Source organism: Saimiri boliviensis, chromosome 11 (assembly GCF_048565385.1).
Source record: "Saimiri boliviensis isolate mSaiBol1 chromosome 11, mSaiBol1.pri, whole genome shotgun sequence".
NCBI lineage: Eukaryota > Metazoa > Chordata > Mammalia > Primates > Cebidae > Saimiri > Saimiri boliviensis.
This window is the reverse complement of record NC_133459.1, coordinates 98,218,184-98,240,357: the sequence shown is the minus strand read 5'-3', so window position 1 is coordinate 98,240,357 and position 22,174 is coordinate 98,218,184. Positions and strand designations below refer to the sequence as shown.

At 37.1% G+C, this 22,174-nt stretch overlaps 1 protein-coding gene across 3 annotated transcripts in view; it reads left to right on the top strand.

The window, feature by feature from the left end:
• Positions 1-22,174, top strand: part of MAGI3 (membrane associated guanylate kinase, WW and PDZ domain containing 3) — a 298,648-nt gene that overhangs the window by 226,591 nt on the left and 49,883 nt on the right. For all 3 annotated transcript variants that reach the window (XM_074381232.1, XM_039460798.2, XM_039460800.2), the window contains 6 exons: positions 1,030-1,124; positions 6,726-6,914; positions 14,561-15,166; positions 16,404-16,435; positions 18,790-18,946; positions 21,711-21,802. In XM_074381232.1, coding sequence (XP_074237333.1) covers positions 1,030-1,124; positions 6,726-6,914; positions 14,561-15,166; positions 16,404-16,435; positions 18,790-18,946; positions 21,711-21,802 — 1,171 coding nt within the window. The remainder of the gene's footprint in view (positions 1-1,029; positions 1,125-6,725; positions 6,915-14,560; positions 15,167-16,403; positions 16,436-18,789; positions 18,947-21,710; positions 21,803-22,174) is intronic.

Below are 22,174 nucleotides of genomic sequence, written 5' to 3'. Positions count from 1 at the left end.
TGTACTATGGAAATGCTAAAATATGATTTCCATTGCTTCTGAATTAGACCTACTCATGGTCCTAAACATCTTTTTTACAGCAGTCGCTTTCTTAACCAACTTCCACTTAACTGGCTTGCCAGAAGAACAGTGCTCTATTTCTTGTGTAAAACATACTGTTGCCCATAGCATGTTGAAGAGTTTTGGCTAACCTCCTAGCTGCTGACCTCTCCAGGCTTTCTGCTTTCTTTCACAGAGTTATATGCATTCCAAGAGTCAGTAGTGAATGTTCCCAAATCATAAATGCCAGTTTAACCTATGTTATAATTATTCAGTTAATTATATTTATGAAGAAATTCAAGTGTGAAATAGTTATTCTATAATATAATTGATAAAAGCCAGTCATTTTCTTAGTTGCTGCTGAATGGATATAGGTGAGTCAGTGGAAAAGTAATAACAATATAATTTTTTTTTTTTTTTAAGACGGGGTTTTACCATGTTGGTCAGGCTGGTCTTGAACTCCCAACCTCAGGTGATCTGCCTGCCTTGGCCTCCAAAGTGCTTTGATTACAGGCGTGAGTCACCACACCTGGCCAATAGCAATATAGTTTTAAAAGGATTCTGTGCACAAATTTCTTTGAAAGTGTCTTTATAGCTTGCTTCATTTTGGTGAAACTCAAATGACAACCCTTCTATCATTAACTGCCTTTTTCTAAAAAAATTAAATTACCAAGAACCAGTACTTCTGATTGCATCAGATAAGAGAGCGTCTACTATAGTTTTGAAAAATATTATTGGCTATATTGTGTAGGTTTATAAAGAAGCTATAGTAAATATATTATCAAAAGCTTTATAGCTTGTGTCTTCTGCAGGACTTTATTTAGCTGACAGAAAGCCCCTCTGCTATCATCTGTCAGTTTCTCCATATTCCATCGCCTAAAGAGACATATTTGTCCCCTCATCTATGGTGATGGAATGGTATGATAGACTATTTAAGAATATGTTACTGTTTTATTTTAAACTGAAATATGTATTTTCTACATTCTACAGTCACCTTAACCAGAAAACCCAGTTTGAAAATCCAGTGGAAGAAGCCAAAAGGAAAAAGCAGTTAGGACAGGCCGAAACTGGGTCTTCAAAACCAGGTGAACATTATTCTCAATCTTTCCTTCTAAGAATAACTTATTAAATTTGTATGCTGAGTTAATAAAAGTGAGTTTGAACTTTTTATTGCTAGGTCTTTGACACTAGACAAAGAATGTCTAATTTTTGTTACCGTAAAGCTATGAATAATCTTAAACATCTGAACATTATGAGAATACTGACATTTTTCTCACCAGTAAATAAAAAGCATGAAGTTGTTGGGAGAAGAGATTTGATTAGCTTCTTTATGAATCTGAGATTTTGTTTTGAAGATTGGAATGTTTCCTTATGTGTTTAAGGCAAGGCCAATATTAGGTCTCTAGTTCCTTGTTAGCTTTTCCCAAGTTAATTGCTTAAGTAACCATTGAGGATTCTTCATTAAGCAATATTAATAAGTAATATACCAAATGATTTACCTATATCATTGAGTCTCAAGTGGGATGGTAGGTATTAGTAATATCAGACTCATTGAGGGAGCATTTTTAAAAAATATAGATTCAGACATTTTGATGAGCCTAGTCGTGTGTATTCTGAAAACACTGCTCAGGAAGTTCTTACAGTGTACTTATCCCTTCCCATCCCTTTTCTAGCCCTCATTTGTCATTAATAATCAGAGGTATATATGGTCATATTGTAATAACCCAGTAGATTCTCCACTTCTGTTGCACATGAGAGGAACAGTTCTCATACGCCTCCTCCTAAAGCTTTGCGTTTTGTTTAGCAAACATTGTGATAACAAGTACTATTGAGCACTAACTATATGCCCAGTGCTTTGCTAGGCACTAGGTATACAAAAATTACTATGAGTAAGACAGGGTTTGCCCTCAAGAGTTCACAGTCTAATATAGGAAACTGATGTTTATAATATATGGAGATACGTGCCATCCTAGAATAGTAGTTGTATGTGTAGGCTGAGGAACAGGTTTGAATCCCAGCTGTGTAACCTTGGGTAAGTTTCCTGAATCTCTAAATGCCCCTATTTCCTCATGTATAAAATAGGAATAATAATGGTGCCCACCTCTTAAAGTGCTTATGAGTATGTAAATTAACAGATGTAAAGTGCCTACAATGATATTAAGCACATGTTGACTAATAAATGATAGCTTTCATTGTTATTAATAGAGGTGTACAAGGTACGTACAGTGGTGGCATACAGAAGGGAGTACTAACTCTACTTTGGTAGAGAATGTCAAAGGGGCAGGAGAAATTTCAAAGCAGAAGAGATACGAATTGGGTCGTGAAACGTCAGGAAAAGTTAAAGCAGGCAAACAAAAATTTTAAAGGCGTGAGAAAGCATACCAAGTAAAACGAACAGAATGTTTGAAATCATAGAACCATGAAATGGTGTGCTGAAAAGACCAGAAGGCAGGTAGGTGTGGCTACAGCATAGGTTATTTGTAGGGTAGTAACAAGAGATGAGGTTGTAGGGTTAGACACCCATGAGAAGAGGTTGAGTATTTATGTCACATGTTGCTGGAAAGTCAAGGAAGTTGAAGATTGAAAAATATATGTTGGATTTGACAATAGGGAGGTCATTAGTCAATCTAGCAAGAACAAGCAGAAAGTGAAGTAAAATTGCAATAGAATGAAGAGGGTATGGGAGGTGAAGAAGTGGAGACAGTGAGTATAACCAACTATTTTCATAGCTTTGACCATGAAAGATTATAGACAGAAGGCATGAACCAAAGAGCATCATGAATCCCTAATTTATACATAAGGAAATGGAGACTTTAATAAACATTAAGCTTATTGCTTAGAATAACAGTGAGTGTCAAATCAGAATTTGAACCAAGTTTTACTGACTTTAAATTCAGTTGTTTGTATTATAACATAGTCCCTGAATTCGTGGCACATTTCAAGGGAGGTCTTCTCTCCCTTATTAAACTCTAAGTTCCCTGAATTAGGGACCATATGTTTTATTGATTTAGATACCCAGGCACTCTCCTATGAGCTAGGGGTTAAAAGAAAAATAAACACTCAACACCCAGCCAGGTATAGTGGTTCATACCTGTAATCCCAGCACTTTTGGGAGTCCAAGACGAATGGATTGTTTGAACCCAAGTGTTTGAGACCAGCTTAGACAACAATGGCAAAACTCCATCTCTACAAAAAATACAAAAATCTAGCCTGGTGTGGTGGCACACACCTGTAGTCACAGCTACTCAGGAGGCTGACGTGGGAGGATCACCTTAGCCCAGGAGGTTGAGGCTGCAGTGAGCAGTGATCACACCACTGCATTCCAGCCTGGGTGACAGAATGAGACCCTGTCTCAACAAAAAAAAAAAAAAAAAAAAAAGGAAAAACAAGCAAAAAAATACTTAACACCTGTCTTTCAGGAGCTCCCAACGTAGCCAAGGAATTACATAATTTTAGTACAGTATGATAATAGAGACATAAACATTACTGGCAGACAAAAGAGAGAAATTAAATCTGAATGTGGAAGGGCAAGAAAGGCTTCCTTGATGTTATTGGAGTTATGCTAGTTCTTAAGGAATAACAGCTACCATCTATTGAGATACTTAATCAAATATAGAATTGGATACTTTGTATAATCATCTTATTTAAGTCTCAAAATAGCTCTGCAAGGTTATTAATATTATTATCACCATTCAGAGGCTTTGATGGCATCAAGTTAAAATTGTCTGATGCATCTATCCCAAGGTTATCCTTTTTACAGAGTCAGAAACCCTCAAGTGTGTGAGCCATGGAACCTCCTTCTTTGGACAGTAAGAGTTTTGCTTATCTACATTTATTGCACACTTACCATTTGTCAAGCAGTGCTACCTCTGTTTTCTATGCATTACATAGTTTAATCTCTGTAACAATCCCATCAATTTTAGGTACGATTATTCCCATTTTATAGACAAGACAACTGAGGCTCACAAGGTTTAAACAACATACCCAGGATCACGCAACTGAAGCACAAATCTTGGATTTAAAGTTGGGAATGTTGATCTCAAAGACATCATCTTTATGCCTTTATGATTTTCACTTTTCTATATTTATTTATTTTTTATTTTATTTTATTTTTGAGACGGAGTCTCCCTCTGCCACCAGGCCAAAGTGCAGTGGCATATCTTGGCTCACTGCAACCTCCACCTCCCGGTTTCAAGCATGTTTTTGCATGTTAGCCAGGATGGCCTTGATCTCTTGACCTTGTGATCAGCCTGCTGCAACCTCCCAAAGTGCTGGGATTACTGGTGTGAGCCATCACACATGTTTAATTTTGATAAGACTTTGGCTGTTTTATTAATACTTCTAAAATTAGGTGTGAACCACAACTTTTCCTTCCTCTTTATTTTTTGTGCAACTTGGTTGTCATCTATTGTATGCCAGTTTTCAAGTTTTCCTCTCAGAAGCCAATCTTATTCTAGTATTCCTGGAGATTAGGACATGGGATAGCTAACCAGAATCTCAATGTTTGGCATAAAAATGGAAAAATTGCATTTCATGTTATCATCAAGTACCTGTCCGAGTACTCAGTCATTAGTGAAATATTCTTATCTACAGTCTGGTAGGCAACAGTAGTAGACACAGTCTTAATCGAATGGGTATTGCACATGTCAATTAAAAAAATTTTTTAAGTAATATTTTGTTCAGAGACTGGTTGCTACTTTGAACGTCAGAAGCTCAACAAGAGCTCAGCAATGCACAGAGGTGTCACCATAAGTAGGCTGACTGGCCATCTTCTGGCCTCATAAAATGGCATTTACTATGATCATTGTACTGCTGTCTGGAGTCCACTTTTCTACTTTAAGAAGCCCCAAATAGCTGGATTTTTCATTTGTTTGTATCAAGTGATTTTTGCAAATAAAGGCAAATCTGGGCATAACATATCAAATAAGGTAGCTCCTACTTTCCACCCCAAACCTGCCATTGTCACTATTGCCAGGGCAGGCCTACCTCTTCAGGAAACTATTTACATATAGCACAGTCTGCATAACCATATAGGGCAGCACCAAGAATTGCTCTTTTTTCCGACGATCAGCTTAAAACATACCTCTTAGAACACTCTGCTAAGAGGGGCAGCAGCAGATACACATAAGTAACCCTGGACGTGATACTAGTGCTAGGTATGAAATAAGCTACCATTATTAATTCAACTTAATAGGGAAATGTACAACAAAACCACAATGAGATACCACCCAGAAGGACAGACCATACAACTGTTGGCAAGGATGTGGAGAAATTGAGGCCCTCCTACGTTGCCTGTGGAAATGTAAAACAGCATGGCTACTTTAGAAAAGTTTGGAAGTTCATCAAAATGTTATGTATAATTACCATATATTTATATTAACTGCCGGAATTCCACTCACAGTGTATACCCAAGATGAATGAAAATATGTCCACACAAAAACTTGTATGTGTTTGTATCAACATTATTCATAAAAGCCAAAAAGTGGAAATGTCCCCAGATGTCCATCAACTAATGAATGGATAAACAAAACGTGATGTTTATCCATACACTGAGATGTTATTTGGCAATAATATAATAAAAATATTTTATATTTATTTAGTAAGTATATATTTAATATTTATTACATACTAATAAGAGCAATGAAGTACTGATATATGTTACAGTACAGATGAACCTCAAAAACACTGTCAATTGAAAGAAATCATTCAAAAACCCACATACTGTATGATTCTGTTTATATGAAATACCTATATTGGGCAAGTCTATACATGGATAGTAGATTTGTGGCTTCCTAAGGCTAGGATATGGACATGCGTTGGGGAGAAATTGGCTAGTGGTTGCAAATGGGCATGGGGATTTCCTTTGAGGAGGGAAGAAAATGTTCTAAAATTAGATTATGCCAAATAGTTGCATGACATTGAATCATACACTTGAAATGGCTGAAATTTGTGGTATGTGAATTATATCTCAATAAATTTGTTAAAAATAGATTATCATTTTCATTTTTCACAGTTAATTTAATACTTTGTAAATTATAAATCTGTGCAATTTGATTCTCTCAGTTTTTGTCACTTCCCTAATGGCAGCCATGGTAGAGGAAGAGAGAGAAGAGGTTCTAGAAGGAAGCTGTTATTTGCATATGTGAATCACTAGGATCATCTAACCCTTAAAAATGGGCCTTTTAAAAGAACTGTGTAATTTTCTTCCTAAATTATCCACTAAACATGAGTGAAAGGGATAGAAATATGAAGCTATTTACTGATAGTACAAAGATTCACTCCTTTTATCAGTTAAAAATTAAGGACTGCAGAAAGCCTGAGCTGCAAATTATGAAAATTATCAATATACTCTCTCTCATATGTTTGTGACATTTGATTTCATCTTTCTGGCATAGTGCTTTGTATATAAAACTCAGTAGATGCTTATTCATTTGAGTTCATTTGTTAAGCATCCACTGGGTTTTATAGTACAGTTGAATAGTATTCAGACTTTCAGGAACTGAATACTAAAGGTTGTATCACTTTGACTCCTAGTTGAAAGTAAGTGCAGACAAGGCAATGAGGAAGATAATGTAGGTGCTTTTACTTGAGAATAACATTAAAAAGTCATATAAAAGATTGACTTTGAGTGTTATATTCATTGTAATTATTTTTGTTCTCAAACCCACTTCTCAATTTTGACACAGATATAGAAAAATCACACTTCACAAGAGATCCATCCCAACTTAAAGGTGCCCTTGTTCGAGCATCACTGAAAAAAAGCACAATGGGATTTGGTTTTACCATTATTGGCGGAGATAGACCTGATGAGTTCCTACAAGTGAAAAATGTGCTGAAAGATGGTCCTGCAGCCCAGGATGGGAAAATTGCACCAGGTAACAAATTTTTTTATACTTATTTGAAGAGTAGTAATACTGTAACAAAAATTATAGTGAAGAGATTTTATATACATAGAGAGAAAGAATTAAATTATAAAACTAAAGAGAGAGACTTCAGCATTAAAATAGCTTATCCTCTAATTTTAAAAATTGTTGTGTGCATACAAAGTAGGTATATATATTTATGAGATACATGAGCTATTATTCTTTGATACAGGCATGCAATAAATAATAACCAAAACATAGAAAATGGGGTATCCTGTTTCATCTTTGATTTTATTTATTTGGATCTTCCCTGTTTTTTTCTGTTAGTCTAAGGTTTATTAGTTTTATCTTTTTTAAAAAAGCAACTTTTTGTTTCATTGATCTTTTGTGTTGTTCATTTCAAATTCATTTATTTCTACTCTTATTTTATTATTGGTTGTCTTCTATTAATCTGGAGTTTGATTTGCTCTTTTCTAGTTAAGATGGATCATTAGGTTATTTATTTGAAGTTTTTCTTTATATGCGTGTGTGTGTGTGTGTGTGTGTGTGTGTGTGTAGGCAATTATAGCTATAAATTTCCCTCTTAGTACTGCTTTTGGTATATCCCATGGGTTTTGGTGTGTTTTGTTTCTAGTATTATTTGTTTCAATAAATTTTTCCAATTTCCTTCTTAATTCCTTTATTGACTCACTGGTAATTCAGGAATATATTGTTTAATTTCCATGTCTTTGTATAGTTTCCAGAATTTCCCATTATTAATTTCTGATTTTATTCCATTGCAGTCAGAGAAAATACATGATATAATTTTAATTTTTTGGAATGTTTTAAGACTTCTTCTGTGACCTAATTTATGATCTATCCTTGAGAATGATGCTGTGCTGAGGAGAATATGTATTCTGCAGCCATTGGATGAAATGTTCTATAAATATCTATTAGGTCCATGCCGGGCACGGTGGCTCAAGCCTGTAATCCCAGCACTTTGGGAGGCCGAGGCGGGTGGATCACAAGGTCAAGAGATTGAGACCATCCTGGTCAACATAGTGAAACCCCGTCTCTACTAAAAATACAAAAAAATTAGCTGGGCATGGTGGCACGTGCCTCTAATCCCAGCTACTCAGGAGGTTGAGGCAGGAGAATTGCCTGAACCCAGGAGGTGGAGGTTGCGGTGAGCCAAGATTGCGCCATTGCACTCCAGCCTGGGTAACAAGTGAAACTCCATCTCAAAAAAAAAAAAAAAAAAAAGCTATTGGGTCCATTTTGTCTATAGTGCAGATTAGGTCTGATGTTTCCTTGTTGATTTACTGTCTGGAAAATCTGTCCACTGCTGAAAGTGGGACGTTGAAGTCTCCTGCACCCCACAATTATGGTTTAATATTCTGTGTTTTCTGTGTGCTATTATTACCAGTGAGTTTTGTACCTTCAGATGATTTCTTACTGTTCATTAATGTCCATTTCTTTCATATTGAAGAACCCCCTTTAGCATTTCTTGTAGGACAGATCTAGTATTAATGAAATCCCTTAGCTTTTGTTGTATGGAAGGTCTTTATTTCTCCTTCATGCTTAAAGGATATTTTAGCCAGATATACTATTACAGGATAAAGGGTTTTTCCTTCAGCACTTTAAATATGTCACGCCACTCTGTCCTGGCCTGTAAGGTTTCCACTAAAAAGTCTGCTGTTAGACATATTGGCGCTCCTTTGTATGTTATTTATTTGTTTTCTCTTGCTGCTTTTAGGATCCTTTCTTTATCTTTGACCTTTGGGAGTTTGATTTTTAAATGCCTTGAAGTAGTCTTCTTTGGGTTAAATCTGCTTGGTTCTCTATAACCTTCATGTGCTTGAATATTGGTATCTATCTCTAGGTTTGGGAAGTTCTCTGATATTATCCCTTTGAATAAACTTTTTACCTCATCCTTTTCTGTATCTCCTCTTTTGGGCCAATAACTCTTAGAATTGTCCTTTTGAGGCTATTTTTCTAGATACTGTAGATTTGCTTTATTGGTTTTTATGCTTTTTTTTAAATCTCCTCTGACTATTTTCAAATAGGCTGCCTTCAAGCTCACCAATTTTTTCTTCTGCTTGATTGATTCTGCTGTTAAGAGACTCTGATACGTTGTTTAGTATGTCAGTTGTGTTTTTCAACTCTTGATTTCTGTTTGATTCTTTTTAATTATTTCAGTCTCTGTTAAATTTATGTGATAGGAATCTGAATTTCTTCTGTTATCTTGATTTTTTTTTCTTTTCTTTTTTTTTTTTTTTTTTTTTTTGGTTTTCTCAAAACAACTATTTTGAATTTTCTTTCTGAAAGGTCACATATCTGTGTTTCTCCAGGATTGGTCCTGGGTACCTTATTTAGTTCATTTTGTGAGGTCATGTTTTCCTGGATGGTCTCTGTGCTTGTAGATGTTTGTTGGTGTCTGGGCATTAAAGAGTTAGGCATTTATGGTAGTCTTTGCACTCTGGGCTTGTTTGTGCCCATCCTTGTTGGAAAGGACTTCCAGGCATTTGAAGGGACTTGGGTCCCAAACCCAATAACACTGTGATTCTTGCAGACTCATATAGGTACCACCTCGGTATTCTTGGTTACGATCCAGAAGAATTATCTGGATTAACAGGCAGACTCTTGTTCTTTCCCCTTATATTCTTCTAAACAAACAAAGTCAGTCGTGTCTCTCTCTCTCTCTCTCTCTTTCTCTCTGTGCTGAGCCTCCTAGAACAGGGGTTTGGGGGACATAAACATCCCTGTGGCCACCACCACTGGGACTGCACTGGGTGAGACATGAAACCAGCACAGCACTGGATCTTGCCCACAGCCTGCTGAAACCACTACCTGGCTGCCACCTAAATTCCCTCAGGGCCCTGGGGCCCTATGATGAGCAGGTAGCAAAGCCAGCCAGGTTTATTCCTCTCTTCAGGATGATGATTTCTCCCAAACCCTGGGTGGGTTCAGAGATACTGTCTGGGATCCAGGGATTGAAGTCACCATAGCAGGGAATGTGCTGGGTCACACCTGAAGCCAGCGTATCTCAGAGTCCAGTGCCCATGTTATATTTATTACCCAGCTATTGCTGTTGGTTATTCAGGGCTTAGGAGTTCTTGAGTAGGCAAGTGATGAAACCTGCCAGGTCTCCGCTGTGACAGGGCAGCACTGAGTTCAATGAAAAGTCCCTCAGCCACTGTGCTGTCCCTCTCCCAAGAACAGATTTCTCTATACCAGGTGGCTACTGCTGGGAGATTAGGGAGAGGTGGCATAAGCACTCCCTTTGCTGCCCTGGCTGGTGTCTCATGGGTTGCAGCCCAGTGGCTCTGATCCCAGCTCAGTACTAGAACTTGCCTAGGATTTGCAGTCCTTGTGGCCCAGACTGCCCCTCATGTTCACTCAGGGTCCCAGAGCACTCCAGCCCACAGTGGTGAGGCTTGCTGGAACTGAGTCTCTAACACTGGGATGGACAATTCCCCTCTAAACTAAATGCATATTATCTTTGATGGTCGGCCATTTTACAAACAAGTGAAAACTATTGGAGAAAACATTAAATTTATTAATATTTTGAAATATTTTATATAATTTTGAGATAATCCTTTTGCTGTGTAAAACTAAAGATATATTAATCATCTCAGAAAACTATTTGTTTGATTTTCTTGAATAATAAAGGATACTATGGAGCTATTATTTACCTATAATCTCATTTTGAAAAATGGTCCATTGTGGTGTTTATTATGGTGTCAAATTGTTAAATCTTACAATTTTTCCCAAGTTTGTTTGCTTCCTTAATCTTACTGGTTATTAAATTGAACTCCTATGTTAAGAATTATAGACATAACCATTACCATTTTTACAAAATTGTGTAAACTTTTCTTTTCTTTTCTTTTTTTTTTTTTTTGAGACAGAGTTTCGCTCTTGTTACCCAGGCTAGAGTGCAATGGCACGATCTCGGCTCACCGCAGCCTCCGCCTCCTGGGTTCAGGCGATTCTCCTACCTCAGCCTCCTGAGTAGCTGGGATTACAGGCACGTGCCACCATGCCCAGCTAATTTTTTTGTATTTTTAGTAGAAACGGGGTTTCACCATGTTGACCAGGATGGTCTCAATCTCTTGACCTCATGATCCACCTGCCTCGGCCTCCCAAAGTGCTGGGATTACAGGCTTGAGCCACCGCACCCGGCCTTAAACTTGTCTTTTCTATAGTCTCCTAAAGCCTTTACTTGGTAATTGCTGGATATTTTAATATGGCTGGCAGTGTCTGTGGCTCATGAGTTTGGAAGAGGTTCAAGACTAGTTTCTGATTATGGGGGAAGTTTGAGTATTGTTTTCCAGAAAGATTGTAGCATTATACTGAGGTTGCTTCTTGCAGTGTTTGCTAGACTTTTCTAATCCTGTTATTTCACATGCCATGTAAATATGGACCAACATTCGGATGTTTGAATTGTCATCGATTTTTTTTTATCTCTCATATTATGAGGTTGCTTCTTGCAGTGTTTGCTAGACTTTTCTAATCCTGTTATTTCACATGCCATGTAAATATGGACCAACATTCGGATGTTTGAATTGTCATCGATTTTTTTTTATCTCTCATATTATGCTTACCCACTGAGGTAACAAAAACTTAAAACAAGAAAACATAAAATAATCAAAAGTTATACTTGTAAAGGAAAGTATTTTTATTCTACTTTATTACTTTATAAAGTTAACAAACTTTAGAGATTAAAATTAATAGTAAGGTTCTTTTGTTTTCAGTTTTGACCTTTTCAACATTTTGTCCATGAAACATGTCTTAGCTGTTGTGTATGCTGTCAGGATTTCAGAATATAGCTTAATATTTGTCTAAAATGCTTATCTAATTTGCATGGCAATACAGTATTTCCATGAAAATTCTGGGAGCTTTAACATCAGATTCAGTTTTTTCAAAAGCCATCAGAACAAATTAAAGCACCTTTATTTGGCAATAACCTTTTAAATAATCATATTCAAATAAAAGCAAATAGATGAGACAACAGGGGCCAAATTTTAAGTCAGAGCTGTATTAAAAGCTAACCAATTGATGACCATCAAGTGGTAATGATTCTGCAACCAAAACAGTCATACTAATGTAAAGTCAGAAAAGCAAAACCAGTTTTTATAGGGATTTATTAAGCTGACTTCTCAATGTCTTCAATAATGCATTGTTTGCCTCTTGAATTTTTTGTTATTTGTTTTGCCTTTTGAAATCTGATTTATAAATCAAATTCAAAATCTCTGCAAAAAGAAGGATACTACAAGAAAATACATTCATAAATTAACATCATTCTGATCTTCAGCTCAGTATTTCTCAAACTAGAATGAAGTTTTAAAATACATTGTAATCAGTGGCTTTTCTGGGTTGTTTTTGTTTTTGTTTTGAGACGGAGTCTCACTCTTGTTGCCCAGTTTGGAGTGCAATGGCACAATCTCGGCTTACTGCAACCTCCGCCTACTGGGTTTAAGTGATTCACCTGCCTCAGCCACCCAAGTAGCTGTGATTACAGGCACATGCCAGCATGCGTGGCTAATTTTTTTTTTCTTGAGACAGAGTTTTGCTCTTGTTGCCCAGGCTGGAGTGCAGTGGCTCAATCTTGGCTAACTGCAACCTCCCGCCTCATGGGTTTAGGCGATTCTCCTGCCTCAGCCTCCTGAGTAGCTGGGATTACAGATGTGCACCACCACACCCAGCTAATTTTTTATATTTTTAGTAGAGATGGGGTTTCATCACCTTGGCCAGGCTAATCTCAAACTCCTGACCTCAGGTGATCCACCAGCCTCAGCCTCCCAAAGTACAGGGATTACAGGTGTGAGCCACCACACCCAGCCTAATTTTTTAATATTTTAGGTAGAGATGGTGTTTCACCATGTTAGCCAGGCTGGTTTCGAATTCCAGACCTCAGGTGATCCACCTGCCTCAGCCTCCCACAGTGCTGGGATTATAGGCATGAGCCACTATATGCAGCCAATAGCTTCTTAAACTCAATAAATAAGGTGATATTTAAAGATAGACTGTTTGACCCCATCAAAAAGTGGACAAAGTTTATGAACAGACGCTTCTCAAAAGAGACGTTTATGCGGCCAACAAACATGAAAAAAAAAAAAGCTCAATATGACTGATCATTAGAGAAATGCAAATAGAAACCACAGTGAGATATCATCTCATAGTGGTCAGAATGGCAATTATTAATAAGTCAAGAAGCAATAAATACTGGCATGGTTGTGGAGAAACAGGAACACTTTTACACTGTTGGTGGGAGTATAAATTAGTTCAACAAATGTGGAAGATGGTGTGGTGATTCCTCAGGGATCTAGAACCAGAAGTACCATTTGACCCAGCAATCCCATTACTGGGTATATACCCAAAGGAATAGAAATCATTCTACTATAAAATAATTCCACCATAAATCATTCTACTATGCATGTACACGCATGTTTATTGCAGCACTATTAACAATAGCAAAGACAGGAACCAACTAAATGCCCATCGATGATAGACTGTATAAGGAAAATGTGGTACATATACACCATGGAACACAATGCAGCCATTAAAAGAAATGAGATCATGTCCTTTGCAGGGACATGGAAGAACCTGGAAGCCATCATCCTCAGTAAATTAGTACAGGAACAAAACTAAACACTGCATGTTCTCACTCATAAGTGGGAGCTGAACAATGAGAACACATGGACACGGAGAGGGGAACATCACACACCAGGTCCAGTCAGGGGTTGGGTGGTCAAGGGGAGGGAGAGCATTAGGACAAATAGCTAATGCATGTGGGGCTTAAAACCTAGATGACAGGTTGATAGGGGCAGCAAACCACTATGGCACACGTATACCTGTGTAACAAACCTACACATTCTGTACTTATATCCTGGAACTTAAGGTAAAATTAAAGAAAAAAAAAGGTATCAGGTGTGAAGGAGGATTTCTGGCCATAGGGACTTGACAGGATTCTTGCCAAATGCAGGCTAAGGTGATCAGATAATCACCTGGAAGATGGTGGGGAATGAGGATATAGATTATATATCAAGAGTGGGTGATTTGGGCTAAACCAACTTAGCAGGATTCTTGCTAAAACTGGGCTCTGAAGGACATGCCAAGGATGAGACCTAGTGAAAAAAGAGCTCAGAGGAGCCTGTCTAGAGTTTGGTTAAGGACAGCATCTTTGTCAGTGTATGTATATATGCACAAATACACTTATAAATACACATATATAAATAAAATTAGTTTATTCAAAAGTTAGACTAAATATAGACTGTACAATTAGTCAGTGGAGTTACTTGCTCCTCTTCTGTGTACTAAATACCTACTACAGTGTGTCTAGCTTTGCATGGTCACTTAGATATGACTCAGAGGGTATACTAACAATGATAATATAAATTATCAGTGTTTTTTTAATGATTCACTTGAGCTTGAAGTCAAAATTATTTGCTACTAAAATAAGTAGGATTTTAGATACTTATACATACGTTTTAGAGAGGAATTACAAAAGGGATAATGTCTGTATTAGAAGTCTGTCTTTTCCGCAGTTAACAGTAAGATGTTTCAAATTTAGTTGCTAAATGGTAGTTATTTTTGCTCCTCTGGCAAAAAAAAAAAAAAAAAAAAAGAAAAACTGGTTTGTTGATTTTAATCTTTTTAACATGATTATGTTTTACCAGGTGATGTTATTGTAGACATCAATGGCAACTGTGTCCTCGGTCACACTCATGCAGATGTTGTCCAGATGTTTCAATTGGTACCTGTCAATCAGTATGTAAACCTCACTTTATGTCGTGGTTATCCACTTCCTGATGACAGTGAAGATCCTGTTGTGGATATTGTTGCTGCTACCCCTGTCATCAATGGACAGTCACTAACAAAGGGAGAGACTTGCATGAATCCTCAGGATTTTAAGCCGGGAGCAATGGTTCTGGAGCAGAATGGAAAATCGGGACACACTTTGACTGGTGATGGTCTCAATGGACCATCAGAAACAAGTGAGCAGAGAGCATCCATGGCATCGTCAGGCAGCTCCCAGCCTGAACTAGTGACTATCCCTTTGATTAAGGGCCCTAAAGGGTTTGGGTTTGCAATTGCTGACAGCCCTACTGGACAGAAGGTAAAAATGATATTGGATAGCCAGTGGTGTCAAGGCCTTCAGAAAGGAGATATAATTAAGGAAATTTACCATCAAAATGTGCAGAATTTAACACATCTCCAAGTGGTAGAGGTGCTAAAGCAGTTTCCAGTAGGTGCCGATGTACCATTGCTTATCTTAAGAGGAGGTAAGTAATAGCACAACATAGAAAAAGTTTCAGTGTTCAAGCATTTATATCTATTGATTGTCCTTCCTTACAGTTTAGAGTATCTTTTCCCGGCAGTCTTAAATAGTAATCAGTGCACATTTTCCTTAAGGTTCTGTCTGATTGTTTCCATAAGGAATATCTTTTTCAGCAGTTTTTAAAAAGTTATTAGTGGTTTTGTTCATGTCCATCATGGATTTATTTCCCTCTGTATTCTTTTGAAAATCTGATTCATGGCTTTAATGACTACAGAGAGTCACAGACAGCATTGTGCTACTTCAAATGAAATATATCCTCTTAATTTCATTTCTCTGTTGATGACAGTAATAGAAATTGACTCTTTCAACCAGTGGTGCTTCATCTGGACCTCTGTAATGCACCAAAGACGTTCTGTAAGAGCTAGTGTCTCTATGGATAAGTAAAATGTTGAATGGTGCGTTGATCTGTTCTGCAGAGGCAATCATGATGGCTTGTGCTCATAAAGCTTTTATCTTAAGCTCTAGTATCTGCCTGTAAATGTTAATTAAACTGCACAGTGCTTATGTGAGAGAAATATAATTTTTATTTTCCAAGGTCATCAGCTGACATGAACTGCTCTCAGACATTTACAAATCCAGTTCCAAGGACTAATCACAAAGTTTAACTTTAATAGGCTTTCTTAAATCCATACTTATAAGTGACTAGTATTTTAAAGAATGAAACTTACTCTTTTATCTCTCTGGATTTTGCTTTTCACTTTTGAGGCAAATGAGCTCTTTTGCTTCTTTGGGGAGTTTTTTCTTATTCTAATTTTTTTGATTCATATGAGTTTCTTGTCTAAGTGATGGTAGAATGTGCCCCAAATAAGGTAGATACCTCTTTGTGAGTGCTTGAGAGTAATTCAGGCTTCAACATACATAACAAAGAGAGACACAGAAGTTTGATGTCACACAGGTTTGATGTTAGTTTCCTGCCTTGCCACTTAACTGGTTCTTTGGTATAAGGAAGAATCTTAGTTTACCTTCTCTCTAAAATGATCATAATGTTTGTGTCTTCAGATTGTTATAAAAATAAAATGAGACAATCTATGTATAATGCCTGGTACATAGGAGATGTCAGGCACAGATAGAATTTACTAGCCTACTAAAAGTCGAAGCTAGTTTTATCATCAACAATAGCAGTATTTGTGATCTGGGAATGCATCCTCTGGTTTTAAAATTTGCCTCATTTTTTTTTTAAGGTCCTCCTTCACCAACCAAAACTGCCAAAATGGTGAGTATACACTCGTCCTCAAATCTTTTTACCAACACACTGAGGGAGAGGCCACATTCCTCTCTATAGGAACTCACTGTGGTGGTGATTATCGACCAGGAGAAGTTAGGCTTGCTACCCTTGGCTTGTATTTATTAGAAACTCGGGAAGTGTTTGGAAAAGCCCCCTAGTGAGGAGATGTGGTTAAGCATTGCAACCGGAGGACTACTGAAGGCCTATTCTACCAGTATTCCTATTCTCTAAATTATAAAATATGAACACATTAAAGAACCAGCCTAGTGGTCTTTTTACTTTTGTGTTTCAGAGAAACAAGGTAAGAAGGACCTAAATGTTAAGACAGATGATAAACTATTACCTCTTCTTGCTCATGTCCAAAGAGAAGACATGGGAGTTCACATAATTTTGTGGGGACTATATATATGCATGCACCTCTTCTTACTTTTAAGACTAAACAAGTCTTTCTAGAGTAATTGGTGTTCTTCTGTGCTAAATTTGCTTGTTAACAAAGTGAAAGGACCTGAAACAGTGTCTTCTCTGGCATTCTTCTAAATAACCACGTAGCCTATTTAAGGACCTGTACAGAGAATAAGAACTTTAAAACGGGGTACATCAAATACTACTGTTATGCACATTTATGACTATGAGGTGCACATTTTTAGCTATTTAAATATCCACAGTGTTGTGGATATAAAGATAATTGTATTTAAAATTCTAATTTAGTTCTAGTTTCTGATTTGGGGTCTTTTATCTCAAAATCAAAAGATGGCCTTCCATAACCATAAACTGTAGAAGGTTATGTTACATGACTTAGTTCTTTCTAGCCTACCAAGTAATCCTCTGCAAATTTGCTGTTTAATGGATCAAAAAGAAAGAATCTCTCAGCTTCTGCCCTTTTTTTCCTTTTTTTTTTTTTTTTTTTTTTTGAGACAAGAGTCTCACTCTATCACCCAGGCTGGAGTGCAATGGTGTGATCTTGGCTCACTGCAACCTCTGCTGCCTAGGTTCAAGCAATTCTTGTGCCTTAGCCTCCCGAGTAACTGGAATTGCAGGTGCATGCCACCACACGTGGCCAATTTTTATATTTTTAGTAGAGATGGAGTTTCACCATGTTGGCTAGACTAGTCTCAAACTCCTGACCTCAGGTGATCTGCCCACCTTGGCCTCCCAAAGTGCTGGGATTACAAGCGTGACTGTGCCCAGCCATCTTCTGCCCTTTTAATTGGTTGCTTATACTACTTGGATCCAGTGTGAACAAAAATTGTTCAGTTCATATTGTACTGTATTCGTCTACATTTCTCTGGTTCCTCTAGTAATCATTTTAACTCCTGTGTCACCATATCTATTTCATAATGGATGCCACTGCAGCTGCAGTGACCCTAATGCTTTATAATTGACGGAAGGGCCTGATGACCTTTAACTGCTTCTGACAGAATGGTAGGATATGTGGGGAAAGGGCAGGAGACTACTGTTAGCTTCTCTGCCTTCTGATTGGGTCTAGGTCATTGAAGGGTCCCCTCTAGCACAACATTTTGCAGTGGCTAACTCCTTATAACTCCCTGACAGGCTGGTGCCTCTGCATTCTAGTCATTGTTAATGATCACAATCATCCATAATCTCCCTTGCCTAACGATAATTCAGGATAACAAGCTGGTCTCAAAGTCACATTTCTTAGGCTGTTTATTGGATTTCATTTTTAACATTTTATTAAAGAAGTCATTTTGCTTGGCTATTATTTTGGTAAAGTTCTATCTAAATAGGAAAAAAATCAAAATATGCTACCATCTTTTCCCTTATCTAATTGTCTTGCATGGTACATTTTCTCTCTCTTGATATATATGAATTGGCCAGGCAGGGTTTTCATAGTGCCGTCTTTATAACCTAAATTAGAGTTAACCTCTCCTGTTTTCTTAGAGTATGGTCTTAAATATCTCCCTTAGAAATTAAACTCCATGAGTGGGAGGGGGGTAATGCCAAGAATTTTATGAAGATATTCTCTGAATCTCCTTCTGACTTGACTTAGAAATGCTGCCTTGTGTTTTATTTCTATTTATCTTAATCTCAAAGTCAATTTGTGTCTTGGTGGTAGAGAAAAGGGCAAAATTGTTTAAATATAGGACTAACTAAGACTCTTTAGTTGATATCACTATAAACTTCTTTCTAATTTAGGTTCAGTGTTTCAACCAAATATACATGGCTATGAAAATGAAAATTCCTGTAACTATAAATCTGCTGTGGCTTTGATTCTGCCACGTATACAACTATAATCAGTTGACAAATCCGTTTCCGATACCAGTTTTATAAATTAACCATCTGATTAAAAAAAATATATTAAGTAAGGCCCTTTTCCATTTCAGAAAACAGATAAAAAGGAAAATTCAGGAAGTTTGGAGACCATAAATGAGCCTGTTCCCCAGCCTATGCCTTTTCCACCCAGCATTATCAGGTCAGGATCCCCAAAATTGGATCCTTCTGAGGTCTACCTGAAATCTAAGACTTTATATGAAGATAAACGTAAGTAGTTGTGGAATATTTCAGGAGAACATGTAACAAGATAAATTTGTATTTTTTTTAGACTGGGATCTTCCCGTCTTTCAAAAGTATTTTGAAAAGTTATTCCTTCATTACCATTTTAATATAACTCTGGACTTCTTCCATGTATATTCAGCATTCACACATTCATTTTTTCAAAAGCATTTATTAGGTGCTGGTTGTCTACCAGATGCCATACTGAGTAATTAGACTACAGAGATAAATAGGTTACAAAGGACCTGAACCCAAAAATATTATTAGAACTAAATGGAAAAGACAAATATATAATCAAATAGTATGTAAATAAGTATACATAATAAGAAAAATGAAATGGATAAATTGTGATCCAAAGAGGGAATATTCAGTTTTATCAGTGTGGGCAGTAGGAAGTGTCAGGAAAAGCTTCATACTGGAAGCAAAGCTTTAACTAAGTCATCAGGGATGAAAAGGTGTTTATGAGGCAGATAAAAGGGAAAGAAGGAATAGCACTTGCACACTGACCTTGCATGACTTGGGTTCTGCAAGTAGTTCACTTTGGCTCCGTGCAACTGGCAAGGAAAGTCACAGAGGAGCGCAGGAACAGATTGTGGAAGGCCAATTCTAAGGGAGCTGCAATTGGTCATATAAATAACAAAGAACTACAGAATGCTTTTAACTATGGGGAAGACATAGTTTTGTGTTTTAGAAAGGTTTCTCTGGCAATAGTATGAAGGATGAATCAGAAGTGTATGCAATTTGAGGAAGCGTGTGCAATTTAAAGAGGGAACTAAAGAGTTGACTCCTTAAAGGAGTCGGCTGAGAGATAAAAAGAGAGAAGGTGTAAGACAGAAATTCATGCATGTTCCTACTAATTCACTTACTAATGATAAATCTTTTCCCAATAAAATTGCAGATTTAAGTAGGTATAATTTTTATTTATTTATTTGTTCTTAAGAAATAGATGTAAATCTACCTTGGAAAAGATATGTACAAGTGGAATATATATGTAATTGACTTTATGCTTATTTAACTAGTTGCAGAACTACATCTTGATAATCTCAAGCCATATTTAGAAAGATGAAAACTAGTTGTGCACATAGCAAAGCAATAATTTAAATTAGCATAACTGTAGAATCCCTTTCTTCATACTTTCCATTTATAGCCTGATACATTATTAATACTGGTATAAACTCTGCAGTCCCATCAGGCTTTCCCCATAAAATAAGTGAGTTGAACAAATGACTCTTTTCTTTTTTCTTTCCAAGACGAAGTATTGCTCTGTTGCCCAGAGCTGGAGTGCAGTGGCTCAATCTCGGCTTATTATAACCTCTGCCTCCCAGGTTCAAGCAATTCTCCTGCCTCAGCCTCCCAAGTAGCTGGGACTACAGGCACGTGCCACCACACCACGTGCCACCACACCCAGCTACTTTTTGCATTTTTATTAGAGATGGGGTTTAACTGTTTTGGCCAGGATGGTCCTCAATTCCTGACCTCGTGATCTGCCCGCCTTGGCCTCCCAAAGTGGACTCTCTTAATCTCTAAAGTTCTACAATTTTGATAGGAAGTATATATTAAAAGATATTGCTTCTATAGAATATTATCAGGAATTTACTGAGCTCACTTTTTATATAGTTCTCTGACATGTTTATTTCTTTTCTCTTTCTAGTAAATACTTCTTACTTATAAATAACATTAAAAAATATTTTCCCAAAGAAAAAAACTTTAGACATGAAATAGATTTTTGTGACTTAATATTCTAAGGAATACAACTTATCCTTTGAGGGTAGGATAGTATGGATTAAGAGATTAGACCCTGGAAGTCAATCTGGATTTAAATCTCAGCTTCGCCATTTGCTGTGTGACAGTGGCCAACTTACTTAGACTCTCAGTTTTCCTACCTAGAAAATGGGGTTAATCATAAATGTTAGCTGTTATTTATTTTCCTTTAACATGCTATCATTTTGCAAAACTAGGCTAGATAAGTAGTTCATATGGAATACTTTTCTGAGAGAAAGGTATTAGCTTGATAGCAGAAATAAGATATTTTACAGGCACTCCTAAGATTGAAAGTACCTTACTCAAGTGTTAACTTAGGTCATTTGCACCTATCAAATATCAAACTCAAATTTGATCATTCTGAATTTAACATTGTAATATTGATTGGACAGCATTAGTAGTTAATGGTGGTGTAATAGTACATGGAAATGAGAGTCAATGTTTCTTTTTTTTTTTTTTTTTTTTTTTTTGAGATGGAGTTTCATTCTTGTTACCCAGGCTGGAGTGCAATGGCGCGATCTTGGCTCACCGCAACCTCCGCCTCCCGGGTTCAGGCAATTCTCCTGCCTCAGCCTCCGGAGTAGCTGGGATTACAGGCACGCACCACCATGCCCAGCTAATTTTTTGCACCTTTAGTAGAGACGGGGTTTCACCATGTTGACCAGGATGGTCTCGATCTCTTGACCTCGTGATCCACCCGCCTCGGCCTCCCAAAGTGCTGGGATTACGTAATAGGCTTGAGCCACCGCGCCCGGCCAACGAGAGTCAATGTTTCTAAACAGTCTTGATACAGTTTTATTTAGAGTCAAAACAAGGATTTATAGTTGAATTGTGTGTGTTACACTCCTGTGCAAATTTTCACATATTAAAAAGTTCTGAGATTATGGTTTATTGAGTTACTCTATAATCTACTAAATATTGAACTTTGTTTTGTTTTAATCCTTTTAAAATAAATCAAAATATTTATTTTATATTTTCTAATTTTCCTTAGCACCAAACACCAAAGATTTGGATGTTTTTCTTCGAAAACAAGAGTCAGGATTTGGCTTCAGAGTGCTAGGAGGAGATGGACCTGATCAGTCTGTGAGTGTCACTTCTTTGGAACATGGCTGTTTCCTGTTCAAACGTTTTGAGTGGTGATTTGGTGGATTGCGGTGTGTTTTGTTTTGTTCTTTGGGGTTTTTTTCTCTAACAGTTTCATTCATATGAGGAAGAACTGTGTTTCTGTTAGTATCATAGTCCTTTAGTTATTGTGGTGTAGCTGAGGCTAAAAACTGGGTAAAAATGGAATATGTCAGCTGTAAATTAGGCAGTGATTAATTTATTTACTTCTCTGTGTGATTAACTACATGAAGCTTATTTTAACTTTGTATTTTTCTTTGCCCTCATTAAACAAAGCCTAAGACATTTTCCTTCTCTAAAAAACCTGTAATCCCATGTCCTCCTTCCCACTAT